We start from the raw sequence: 12,827 nt of genomic DNA on the forward strand, positions 1-12,827 counted from the left end.
ACTACGAGGTCCACTATACATACAGACAGGAATATGAGGTCCACTATATATACAGAGAGGACTATGAGGTCCACTATATATACAGACAGGACTATGAGGTCCACTATATATACAGACAGGACAACGAGGTCCACTATACATACAGACAGGACTACGAGGTCCACTATATATACAGACAGGACTATGAGGTCCACTATATATACAGACAGGACTACGAGGTCCACTATATATACAGACAGGACTATGAGGTCCACTATATATACAGACAGAACTATGAGGTCCACTATATATACAGAGACCAGACAGGACTATGAGGTCCACTATATATACAGACAGGAATATGAGGTCCACTATATACACAGAGACCAGACAGGACTATGAGGTCCACTATATATACAGACAGGACAACGAGGTCCACTATATATACAGAGAGGACTACGAGGTCCACTATACATACAGACAGGACTACGAGGTCCACTATATATACAGACAGGACTATGAGGTCCACTATATACACAGAGACCAGACAGGACTACGAGGTCCACTATATACACAGAGACCAGACAGGACTACGAGGTCCACTATGTACACAGACAGAACTATGAAGTCCACTACAGAGACCAGACAGGACTACGAGGTCCACTATATATACAGACAGGACTATGAGGTCCACTATATATACAGACAGAACTACGAGGTCCACTATATATACAGAGACCAGACAGGACTATGAGGTCCACTATATATACAGAGACCAGACAGGACTATGAGGTCCACTATATATACAGACAGGACTATGAGGTCCACTATATATACAGACATAACTACGAGGTCCACTATATATACAGAGACCAGACCGGACTACGAGGTCCACTATATATACAGAGACCAGACAGGACTTCTGGGACTATTGGGACTACTGGAATTATTGGGACTATTGGGTCTTGCCGTGGCAGAGATCTTTGTGGGCTATACCTGGCCTTTTCTCAGGTTTGGCCCTTTCCAGGGGTATCATCGGATGGGGCCACAGTGTCTCCTGACCCCTCCTGTCTCAGCCTCCAGTATTTATGCTACAGTACTTTATGTGTCGGGGGCTAGGGTCAGTTTGTTATATCTGGAGTACTTCTCCTGTCTTATCCGGTGTCCTTTGTGAATGTAGGTATAATCTCTCTCTCTCTCTCTCTAGCTTTCTCTATCTATCTATCTATCTATCTATCTATCTATCTATCTATCTATCTATCTATCTATCTATCTATCTATCTATCTATCTATCTATCTATCTATCTATCTATCTCTCTCTCTCTCTCTCTCTCTCTCTCTCTCTCTCTCTCTCTCTCTCTCTCTCTCTCTCTCTCTCTCTCTCTCTCTCGGAGGACCTAAGCCCTAGGACCATCCCTCAGTACTACCTGGCATGATGACTCCTTGCTGACTATTGGGATTATTGGGACTATTGGGATTATTGGGACTACTGGTATTATTGGGACTATTGGGATTATTGGGACTATTGGGACTATTGGGATTATTGGGTCTACAGGGATTATTATGTCTACCATGACTATCAGACTACCCAGAGTGCCAGTTCCACCATGTACATAGAACACAGACAACTTGGACTATCATGACTACCACAATACAACCAGGTTCAAATCCACAGGACAGATCGCAAAATACACACAGACCAATGACGACGTTCCCTTCCATCAGTTCCTAGGGGAGACGTGTGAGGAAACGTGAGGAGAATGTGAAACATTTTTTGCACTTGGAGAAAGAGAGAGAGGGAGATGAAGAGAGAGACGGAGAGAAAGAGAGAGAGAGGGAGAAAGAGAGAGGAGAGGGAGAGAGAGAGGGAGAGAAACAGAGACAGGGAGAGAAAGAGAGCGAGGGGGAGAAAATAATCCCATAAAGAATACCTGGCTGCTATTTACATTTACTGGAGTCAACTCAGCTGAGCATGAAGGAGTTGAGCATGAAGGAGTTGAGCATGAAGGAGTTGAGCGTGAAGGAGTTGAGCGTGAAGGAGTTGAGCATGAAGGAGTTGAGCATGAAGGAGTTGAGCATGAAGGAGTTGAGCGTGAAGGAGTTGAGCATGAAGGAGTTGAGCATGAAGGAGTTGAGCATGAAGGAGTTGAGCGTGAAGGAGTTGAGCATGAAGGAGTTGAGCATGAAGGAGTTGAGCATGAAGGAGCTGAGCATGAAGGAGTTGAGCATGAAGGAGTTGAGCATGAAGGAGTTGAGCATGAAGGAGTCGAGCATGAAGGAGTTGAGCATGAAGGAGCTGAGCATGAAGGAGTTGAGCATGAAGGAGTTGAGCATGAAGGAGTTGAGCATGAAGGAGTTGAGCGTGAAGGAGTTGAGCATGAAGGAGTTGAGCATGAAGGAGTTGAGCATGAAGGAGTTGAGCGTGAAGGAGTTGAGCATGAAGGAGTTGAGCATGAAGGAGCTGAGCATGAAGGAGTTGAGCATGAAGGAGTTGAGCATGAAGGAGTTGAGCATGAAGGAGTTGAGCATGAAGGAGTTGATCATGAAGGAGCTGAGCATGAAGGAGCTGAGCATGAAGGAGTTGAGCATGAAGGAGTTGAGCATGAAGGAGTTGATCATGAAGGAGCTGAGCATGAAGGAGTTGAGCATGAAGGAGTTGAGCGTGAAGGAGTTGAGCATGAAGGAGTTGAGCATGAAGGAGTTGAGCATGAAGGAGTTGAGCATGAAGGAGTTGAGCATGAAGGAGTTGATCATGAAGGAGCTGAGCATGAAGGAGCTGAGCATGAAGGAGTTGAGCATGAAGGAGTTGAGCATGAAGGAGTTGAGCATGAAGGAGTTGAGCATGAAGGAGTTGAGCATGAAGGAGTTGAGCATGAAGGAGTTGAGCATGAAGGAGTTGAGCATGAAGGAGTTGAGCATGAAGGAGCTGAGCATGAAGGAGTTGAGCATGAGCTCTCTCTTTTTTTTTTACAGAGCCACTGAAATGAAAAAACGTAATATGCAGTTAGCTTTCCTTATTAAGTTTTGCTAGTGATGTGACAAAGTTATTCTTACCAAGCCACTAGCTTTGGTATCTATTGCTTACAGGATGTGAACTGGGAGGACATGCTATATTCATTATTTTTTTTACAATCTTTACATTTTTTGAATTTAACATGAACCAGTGTCCTCTTGCAGTATCAACAATAGGGGGGGTGATAAGGGTTACAGTATTAACTATTAGTGTGGGTTACAGTATTAACTATAGGGGTGGGTTACAGTATTAACTACAGGGGTGAGTTACAGTATTAACTCTAGGGGTGAGTTACAGTATTAACTATTAGTGTGAGTTACAGTATTAACTATAGGGGTGGGTTACAGTATTAACTATTAGTGTGAGTTACAGTATTAACTATAGGGGTGGGTTACAGTATTAACTATTAGTGTGGGTTAAAGTATTAACTATAGGGGTGAGTTACAGTATTAACTATAGGGGTGAGTTACAGTATTAACTATAGGGGTGGGTTACAGTATTAAATATTAGTGTGGGTTACAGTATTAACTATAGGGGTGAGTTACAGTATTAACTATAGGGGTGAGTTACAGTATTAAATATAGGGGTGAGTTACAGTATTAACTATAGGGGTGAGTTACAGTATTAACTATAGGGGTGAGTTACAGTATTAACTATAGGGGTGGGTTACAGTATTAAATATTAGTGTGGGTTACAGTATTAACTATAGGGGTGAGTTACAGTATTAACTATAGGGGTGAGTTACAGTATTAAATATAGGGGTGAGTTACAGTATCAACTATATGGGTGGGTTACAGTATTAACTATAGGGGTGAGTTACAGTATTAACTATAGGGGTGAGTTACAGTATTAACTATAGGGGTGGGTTACAGTATCAACTATAGGGGTGAGTTACAGTATTAACTATAGGGGTGAGTTACAGTATTAACTATAGGGGTGAGTTACAGTATTAACTATTCGTGTGGGTTACAGTATTAACTATTAGGGTGGGTTATAGTATTAACTATAGGGGTGAGTTACAGTATTAACTATAGGGGTGGGTTACAGTATTAACTATAGGGGTGGGTTACAGTATTAACTATTAGTGTGGGTTACAGTATTAACTATTAGGGTGGGTTATAGTATTAACTATAGGGGTGAGTTACAGTATTAACTATAGGGGTGGGTTACAGTATTAAATATAGGGGTGAGTTACAGTATTAAATATAGGGGTGAGTTACAGTATTAACTATAGGGGTGAGTTACAGTATTAACTATAGGGGTGAGTTACAGTATTAACTATAGGGGTGGGTTACAGTATTAAATATAGGGGTGAGTTACAGTATTAACTATAGGGGTGAGTTACAGTATTAACTATAGGGGTGAGTTACAGTATTAACTATAGGGGTGAGTTACAGTATTAAATATAGGGGTGAGTTACAGTATTAACTATATGGGTGGGTTACAGTATTAACTATAGGGGTGAGTTACAGTATTAACTATAGGGGTGAGTTACAGTATTAACTATAGGGGTGGGTTACAGTATCAACTAGAGGGGTGAGTTACAGTATTAACTATAGGGGTGAGTTACAGTATTAACTATAGGGGTGAGTTACAGTATTAACTATAGGGGTGAGTTACAGTATTAACTATAGGGGTGAGTTACAGTATTAACTATTAGTGTGGGTTACAGTATTAACTATTAGGGTGGGTTATAGTATTAACTATAGGGGTGAGTTACAGTATTAACTATAGGGGTGGGTTACAGTATTAACTATAGGGGTGGGTTACAGTATTAACTATTAGTGTGGGTTACAGTATTAACTATTAGGGTGGGTTATAGTATTAACTATAGGGGTGAGTTACAGTATTAACTATAGGGGTGGGTTACAGTATTAACTATAGGGGTGGGTTACAGTATTAACTATAGGGGTGAGTTACAGTATTAACTATTAGTGTGGGTTACAGTATTAACTATTAGTGTGGGTTACAGTATTAACTATAGGGGTGAGTTACAGTATTAACTATAGGGGTGGGTTACAGTATTAACTATTAGGGTGAGTTACAGTATTAACTATAGGGGTGAGTTACAGTATTAACTATTAGTGTGAGTTACAGTATTAACTATAGGGGTGAGTTACAGTATTAACTATAGGGGTGAGTTACAGTATTAACTATAGGGGTGGGTTACAGTATTAACTATAGGGGTGAGTTACAGTATTAACTATAGGGGTGGGTTACAGTATTAACTATAGGGGTGAGTTACAGTATTAACTATTAGTGTGGGTTACAGTATTAACTATAGGGGTGAGTTACAGTATTAACTATAGGGGTGAGTTACAGTATTAACTATTAGGGTGGGTAACAGTATTAACTATAGGGGTGAGTTACAGTATTAACTATTAGGGTGGGTAACAGTATTAACTATAGGGGTGAGTTACAGTATTAACTATTAGGGTGGGTAACAGTATTAACTATTAGTGTGGGTTACATTATTAACTCTTTGGTGGGGATATGTTTGGTAGTTAAGCCTCAACCACAACATGAAAAAGACAGACTGACTTTCTTTACTTCTTGCCCACCATCCATGGGCAGGCAGTTAGGAATCAGAGGGAAGATGAAGCTCCACCCATCCATCAGAGGGAAGATGAAGCTCCACCCATCCATGGGCAGGCAGTTAGGAATCAAAGGGAAGATGAAGCTCCACCCATCCATGGACAGGCAGTTAGGAATCAGAGGGAAGATGAAGCTCCACCCATCCATCAGAGAGAAGATGAAGCTCCACCCATCCATGGGCAGGCAGTTAGGAATCAGAGGGAAGATGAAGCTCCACCCATCCATCAGAGAGAAGATGAAGCTCCACCCATCCATGGGCAGGCAGTTAGGAATCAAAGGGAAGATGAAGCTCCACCCATCCATCAGAGAGAAGGTGAAGCTCCACCCATCCATCAGAGAGAAGATGAAGCTCCACCCATCCATGGGCAGGCAGTTAGGAATCAGAGGGAAGATGAAGCTCCACCCATCCATCAGAGGGAAGATGAAGCTCCACCCATCCATGGACAGGCAGTTAGGAATCAGAGGGAAGATGAAGCTCCACCCATCCATGGGCAGGCAGTTAGGAATCAGAGGGAAGATGAAGTTCCACCCATCCATCAGATGGAAGATGAAGCTCCACCCATCCATCAGAGAGAAGATGAAGCTCCACCCATCCATCAGAGGGAAGATGAAGCTCCACCCATCCATCAGAGAGAAGATGAAGCTCCACCCATCCATGGGCAGGCAGTTAGGAATCAGAGAGAATATGAAGCTCCACCCATCCATGGGCAGGCGGTTAGGAATCAGAGAGAAGATGAAGCTCCACCCATCCATGGGCAGGCGGTTAGGAATCAGAGGGAAGATGAAGCTCCACCCATCCATCAGAGAGAGGGCTCCGTTGACTTGATGCGCTGAGACGTTTTCTCTTTAAACGATGCTACAGCAGGCATGAGAGGTAATCCTCAGGAGTTAAACGAGGGGAAAGGAGGAGGCAGACTCCTCTGGGCTTTTTATTCATTTTCCCATCACATGGGGTTGAGGTGACTGTAGGCTGTGGTAATATTATGGGCCTGGAGTCAACTAAAGTTATGCTGTGGTAAATGCACTTGACAGAACTTCAGCTCAACTTCTACACAGTTAAAATGAGAAAACGCTTTCAGCAGAGCTACAGTGACAGCAGGAACAATATACAACTTTAATGTACCTGACACACAAAACTTTAGCTCAACTTTTGAAACCAACAACTAAATTACAAAACAAAAATATAGAACTTTATCAATAACTGCACATTTTTTTAAATTAAAGTAAAAAAATTTAATAAAAAAATACATGTTTTACAAACATTACCAGTAAGTGACAATGTAACTTTTTAAATTAAATCTGAGGCTAGGATCAGAAAGTTTCCTGACCTTTACCGTGGTATCTTATCTTAGTATTGACTTCCGGCGCCGACAGAGATGGCCGCCTCGCTTCGCGTTCCTAGGAAACTATGCAGTTTTTTGTTTTTTTACGTGTTATTTCTTACATTAGTACCCCAGGTCATCTTAGGTTTCATTACATACAGTCGAGAAGAACTACTGAATATAAGATCAGCATCAACTCACCATCAGTACGACCAAGAATATGTTTTTCGCGACGCGGATCCTGTGTTCTGCCTTACAAACAGGACAACGGAGTGGATCCTATGCAGCGACCCAAAAAAACGACTCCGAAAGAGAGGGAAACGAGGCGGTCTTCTGGTCAGACTCCGGAGACGGGCACAGCGCGCACCACTCCCTAGCATTCTTCTTGCCAATGTCCAGTCTCTTGACAACAAGGTTGATGAAATCCGAGCAAGGGTAGCATTCCAGAGGGACATCAGAGACTGTAACGTTCTTTGCTTCACGGAAACGTGGCTTACTGGAGAGACGCAATCCGAAGCGGTGCAGCCAACAGGTTTCTCCACGCATCGCGCAGACAGGAAAAAACATCTTTCTGGTAAAAAGAGGGGCGGGGGCGTATGCCTTATGACTAACGTGACATGGTGCGATGAAAGAAACATACAGGAACTCAAATCCTTCTGTTCACCTGATTTAGAATTCCTCACAATCAAATGTAGACCGCATTATCTACCAAGAGAATTCTCTTCGATTATAATCACAGCCGTATATATCCCCCCCCAAGCAGACACATCGATGGCTCTGAACGAACTTTATTTAACTCTCTGCAAACTGGAAACAATTTATCCGGAGGCTGCATTCATTGTAGCTGGGGATTTTAACAAGGCTAATCTGAAAACAAGACTCCCCAAATTTTATCAGCATATCGATTGCGCAACCAGGGGAGGAAAGACCTTGGACCATTGTTACTCTAACTTCCGCGACGCATATAAGGCCCTGCCCCGCCCCCCTTTCGGAAAAGCTGACCACGACTCCATTTTGTTGATCCCTGCCTACAGACAGAAACTAAAACAAGAGGCTCCCACGCTGAGGTCTGTCCAACGCTGGTCCGACCAAGCTGACTCCACACTCCAGGACTGCTTCCATCACGTGGACTGGGAGATGTTTCATATTGCGTCAGATAACAACATTGACGAATACGCTGATTCGGTGTGCGAGTTCATTAGAACGTGCGTTGAAGATGTCGTTCCCATAGCAACGATTAAAACATTCCCTAACCAGAAACCGTGGATTGATGGCAGCATTCGTGTGAAACTGAAAGCGCGAACCACTGCTTTTAATCAGGGCAAGGTGTCTGGTAACATGACCGAATACAAACAGTGCAGCTATTCCCTCCGCAAGGCTATCAAACAAGCTAAGCGCCAGTACAGAGACAAAGTAGAATCTCAATTCAACGGCTCAGACACAAGAGGCATGTGGCAGGGTCTACAGTCAATCACGGACTACAGGAAGAAACCCAGCCCAGTCACGGACCAGGATGTCTTGCTCCCAGGCAGACTAAATAACTTTTTTGCCCGCTTTGAGGACAATACAGTGCCACTGACACGGCCTGCAACGAAAACATGCGGTCTCTCCTTCACTGCAGCCGAGGTGAGTAAGACATTTAAACGTGTTAACCCTCGCAAGGCTGCAGGCCCAGATGGCATCCCCAGCCGCGCCCTCAGAGCATGCGCAGACCAGCTGGCCGGTGTGTTTACGGACATATTCAATCAATCCCTATACCAGTCTGCTGTTCCCACATGCTTCAAGAGGGCCACCATTGTTCCTGTTCCCAAGAAAGCTAAGGTAACTGAGCTAAATGACTACCGCCCCGTAGCACTCACATCCGTCATCATGAAGTGCTTTGAGAGACTAGTCAAGGACCATATCACCTCCACCCTACCTGACACCCTAGACCCACTCCAATTTGCTTACCGCCCTAATAGGTCCACAGACGATGCAATCTCAACCACACTGCACACTGCCCTAACCCATCTGGACAAGAGGAATACCTATGTGAGAATGCTGTTCATCGACTACAGCTCGGCATTCAACACCATAGTACCCTCCAAGCTCGTCATCAAGCTCGAGACCCTGGGTCTCGACCCCGCCCTGTGCAACTGGGTACTGGACTTCCTGACGGGCCGCCCCCAGGTGGTGAGGGTAGGCAACAACATCTCCTCCCCGCTGATCCTCAACACTGGGGCCCCACAAGGTTGCGTTCTGAGCCCTCTCCTGTACTCCCTGTTCACCCACGACTGCGTGGCCACGCACGCCTCCAACTCAATCATCAAGTTTGCGGACGACACAACAGTGGTAGGCTTGATTACCAACAACGATGAGACGGCCTACAGGGAGGAGGTGAGGGCCCTCGGAGTGTGGTGTCAGGAAAACAACCTCACACTCAACGTCAACAAAACTAAGGAGATGATTGTGGACTTCAGGAAACAGCAGAGGGAACACCCCCCTATCCACATCGATGGAACAGTAGTGGAGAGGGTAGCAAGTTTTAAGTTCCTCGGCATACACATCACAGACAAACTGAATTGGTCCACTCACACAGACAGCATCGTGAAGAAGGCGCAGCAGCGCCTCTTCAACCTCAGGAGGCTGAAGAAATTCGGCTTGTCACCAAAAGCACTCACAAACTTCTACAGATGCACAATCGAGAGCATCCTGGCGGGCTGTATCACCGCCTGGTATGGCAACTGCACCGCCCTCAACCGTAAGGCTCTCCAGAGGGTAGTGAGGTCTGCACAACGCATCACCGGGGGCAAACTACCTGCCCTCCAGGACACCTACACCACCCGATGTCACAGGAAGGCCATAAAGATCATCAAGGACATCAACCACCCGAGCCACTGCCTGTTCACCCCGCTATCATCCAGAAGGCGAGGTCAGTACAGGTGCATCAAAGCTGGGACCGAGAGACTGAAAAACAGCTTCTATCTCAAGGCCATCAGACTGTTAAACAGCCACCACTAACACTGAGTGGCTGCTGCCAACACACTGACACTGACTCAACTCCAGCCACTTTAATAATGGGAATTGATGGGAAATGATGTAAATATATCACTAGCCACTTTAAACAATGCTACCTTATATAAATGTTACTTACCCTACATTATTCATCTCATACGCATACGTATATACTGTACTCTATATCATCGACGGTATCCTTATGTAATACATGTATCACTAGCCACTTTATACTATACTATGCCACTTTGTTTACATACTCATCTCATTTGTACATACTGTACCCGATACCATCTACTGTATCTTGCCTATGCTGCTCTGTATCATCACTCATTCATATATCCTTATGTACATATTCTTTATCCCCTTACACTGTGTACAAGACAGTAGTTTTGGAATTGTTAGTTAGATTACTTGTTATTACTGCATTGTCGGAACTAGAAGCACAAGCATTTCGCTACACTCGCATTAACATCTGCTAACCATGTGTATGTGACAAATAAAATTTGATTTGATTTGATTTATCTTATCTTATCTTAACTTATCTTATCTTATCTTAACTTATCTTATCTTATCTTAACTTATCTTATCTTAACTTATCTTATCTTAACTTATCTTCTTATCTTATCTTATCTTAATTTATCTTCTTATCTTATCTTAACTTATCTTATCTTAACTTATCTTGTCTTAATTTACCTTAACTTATCTTAACTTATCTTGTCTTAACTTATCTTATCTTAACTTATCTTATCTTATCTTAACTTATCTTTTCTTAACTTATCTTATCTTAACTTATATTGTCTTAACTTATCTTATCTTAACTTATCTTGTCTTAACTTATCTTAACTTATCTCATCTTTACAAATGGTATCTTACTCCTTATATAGCTGCCTGAGTGGCAGCTGCTTCACACCTCAAGCCCATTTCTTTTACTGAACAAAGTGCTTTTCCCAGCAGCAATATGCAGTCAGCTAGTAACGTCTAACGCTGGAGGGCTGATTTTAAACATCGTTTTCACACCACAGCGTCGTGACAGCAGCACAAGTGCCTGTCAAGAACTTTGGGGAGAGACTGGTTCAAATCAAATCAAATCAAATGTTATTGGTCACACGTACACATGGTTAGCAGATGTTAATGGGACTGTAGAGAAATGCATGTGCTTCTAGTTCCGACTGTGCAGTAATACAGTATCTAACAAGTAATCTAACAATTCTCCAATAACTACTTAATACACATACATCTAAAGGGGTGAATGAGAATATGTACATGTAAATATTTGGACGAGCAATGGCTGAGCGGCATAGGCAATATGCAATAGATGGTATAAAATACAGTATGTACAATGTGATATGAGTAACGCAAGATTATTTGAAGTGGTATTGTTTAAAGTGACTAGTGATCCATTTATTAAAGTGTCCAGTGATTGGGTCTCAATGCAGGCAGCAGCCTCTCTGAGTTAGTGGTGGCTGTTTAGCAGTCTGATGGCCTTGAGATAGAAGCTGTTTTTCAGTCTCTCGGTCCCAGCTTTGATGCTCCTGTACTGACCTCGCCTTCTGGATGATAGCGGGGTGAACAGGCAGTGTCTCGGGTGGTTGTTGTCCTTGATGATCTTTTTGGCCTTCCTGTGACATCGGGTGCTGTAGGTGTCCTGGAGGGCAGGTAGTTTGCCCCCGGTGATGCGTTGTGCAGACCGCACCACCCTCTGGAGAGCCTTGCGGTTGAGGGCATTGCAGTTGCATTACCAGGCTGTGAAATAGTTAATTCTGTCTATTTGACTGTGTTTCACATTGGCGAACGTTTTCGAGAGGTTTCTCAAGAGACAATCCTGTTGTGTAAACGTGCAAAATTCTCACATTTCGACCACACCTCGTGAGGTTACGCATGACACTCGCCCGACAGCTGCCCCCTCCCAGCAGGACAGTGAAAACAGACTGGTCTCGTTGAACTCCTACAGTATATATGGTAAAAGCAGAGCAACTGTTTTTGAAAACATTTCCTTATATTTGAGACATGTTTTCTTTATTTTTTTACCTGAAATTTCAGTAACAGCCTCATTTTACCGGATGCACTGAGTCACGAAACTGGAATCCTTTTCCAGTTACAATATATATATATAAATATTTACAAATGTTAATACTATGTCAAAATGTTGAGATATGCAAGTCAAATTAAAGTGGGTCAAAAAAGTATTTAGTCAGCCACCAATTGTGCAAGTTCTCCCACTTAAAAAAGATGAGAGAGGCCTGTAATTTTCATTATATGTTTTCTAATTTAACAAAAAAGTTATTTAACCTGTATTTTAACTAGGCAAGTCAGTTAAGAACAAATTCTTATTTTACAATGACGGCATATCCCGGGCCAAACCTGTACGACGCTGAGCCAATTGTGCGCCGCCCTGTGGGACTCCCGATCACGGCCGGTTGTGATACAGCCCAGGATCAAACCAGGGTATGTAGTGACGCCTCTGTTACTGAGATGCAGTACCTCAGATCGCTGAACCAGGGTATGTAGGGACGCCTCTGGCACTGATGCAGTACCTCAGATCGCTGAACCACTCGATAGCCGAATCAGGTCATTATGTTTTTTGTTTTTTAATCCTGGAAAAACTCCTGGCATTAAGGAGGATGAAAACATTAAAATCCTGTCAAACAAATCATGAGCCTAAACAACAGTACTTCCCCCACCTCTCCCCTCAACACCCCCGCCTCACACTGTGAGTTGACAGCAAAAACAGGCGGCAACAGACAGAGCAGAGGACAAAGAAAACCCTCTCCAGTTTCCACCCAGTCCACACACCCCTCCCCCACAACATGTCATTGACAGCTCCACCACAAGCCATTAACTAAGTCTCAAAAGGCATCCTATTGTTTCTACACTAAACATCTCCTCTCTACTCAACCATTCCATTTATTCCTCTGTCATCG

At 43.4% G+C, this 12,827-nt stretch overlaps 1 protein-coding gene across 1 annotated transcript; it reads right to left on the reverse strand.

Annotated features, from left to right (window-relative positions):
* Window positions 1-1,941: 1,941 nt before the first annotated feature.
* On the reverse strand, window positions 1,942-2,928 carry LOC139400759 (protein SON-like). Its single transcript, XM_071145407.1, has one exon. It carries the CDS (start codon window positions 2,926-2,928, stop codon window positions 1,942-1,944), a length of 987 nt encoding a protein of 328 aa, XP_071001508.1.
* Between the last annotated feature and the right edge of the window lie 9,899 nt (window positions 2,929-12,827).

Source organism: Oncorhynchus clarkii, unplaced genomic scaffold (assembly GCF_045791955.1).
Source record: "Oncorhynchus clarkii lewisi isolate Uvic-CL-2024 unplaced genomic scaffold, UVic_Ocla_1.0 unplaced_contig_11850_pilon_pilon, whole genome shotgun sequence".
NCBI lineage: Eukaryota > Metazoa > Chordata > Actinopteri > Salmoniformes > Salmonidae > Oncorhynchus > Oncorhynchus clarkii.

What these genes read in the sequence shown, in the direction of transcription:
- LOC139400759 (XM_071145407.1), bottom strand. Translation starts at nt 2,928, where the DNA reads ATGCTCAACTCCTTCATGCTCAGCTCCTTCATGCTCAACTCCTTCATG.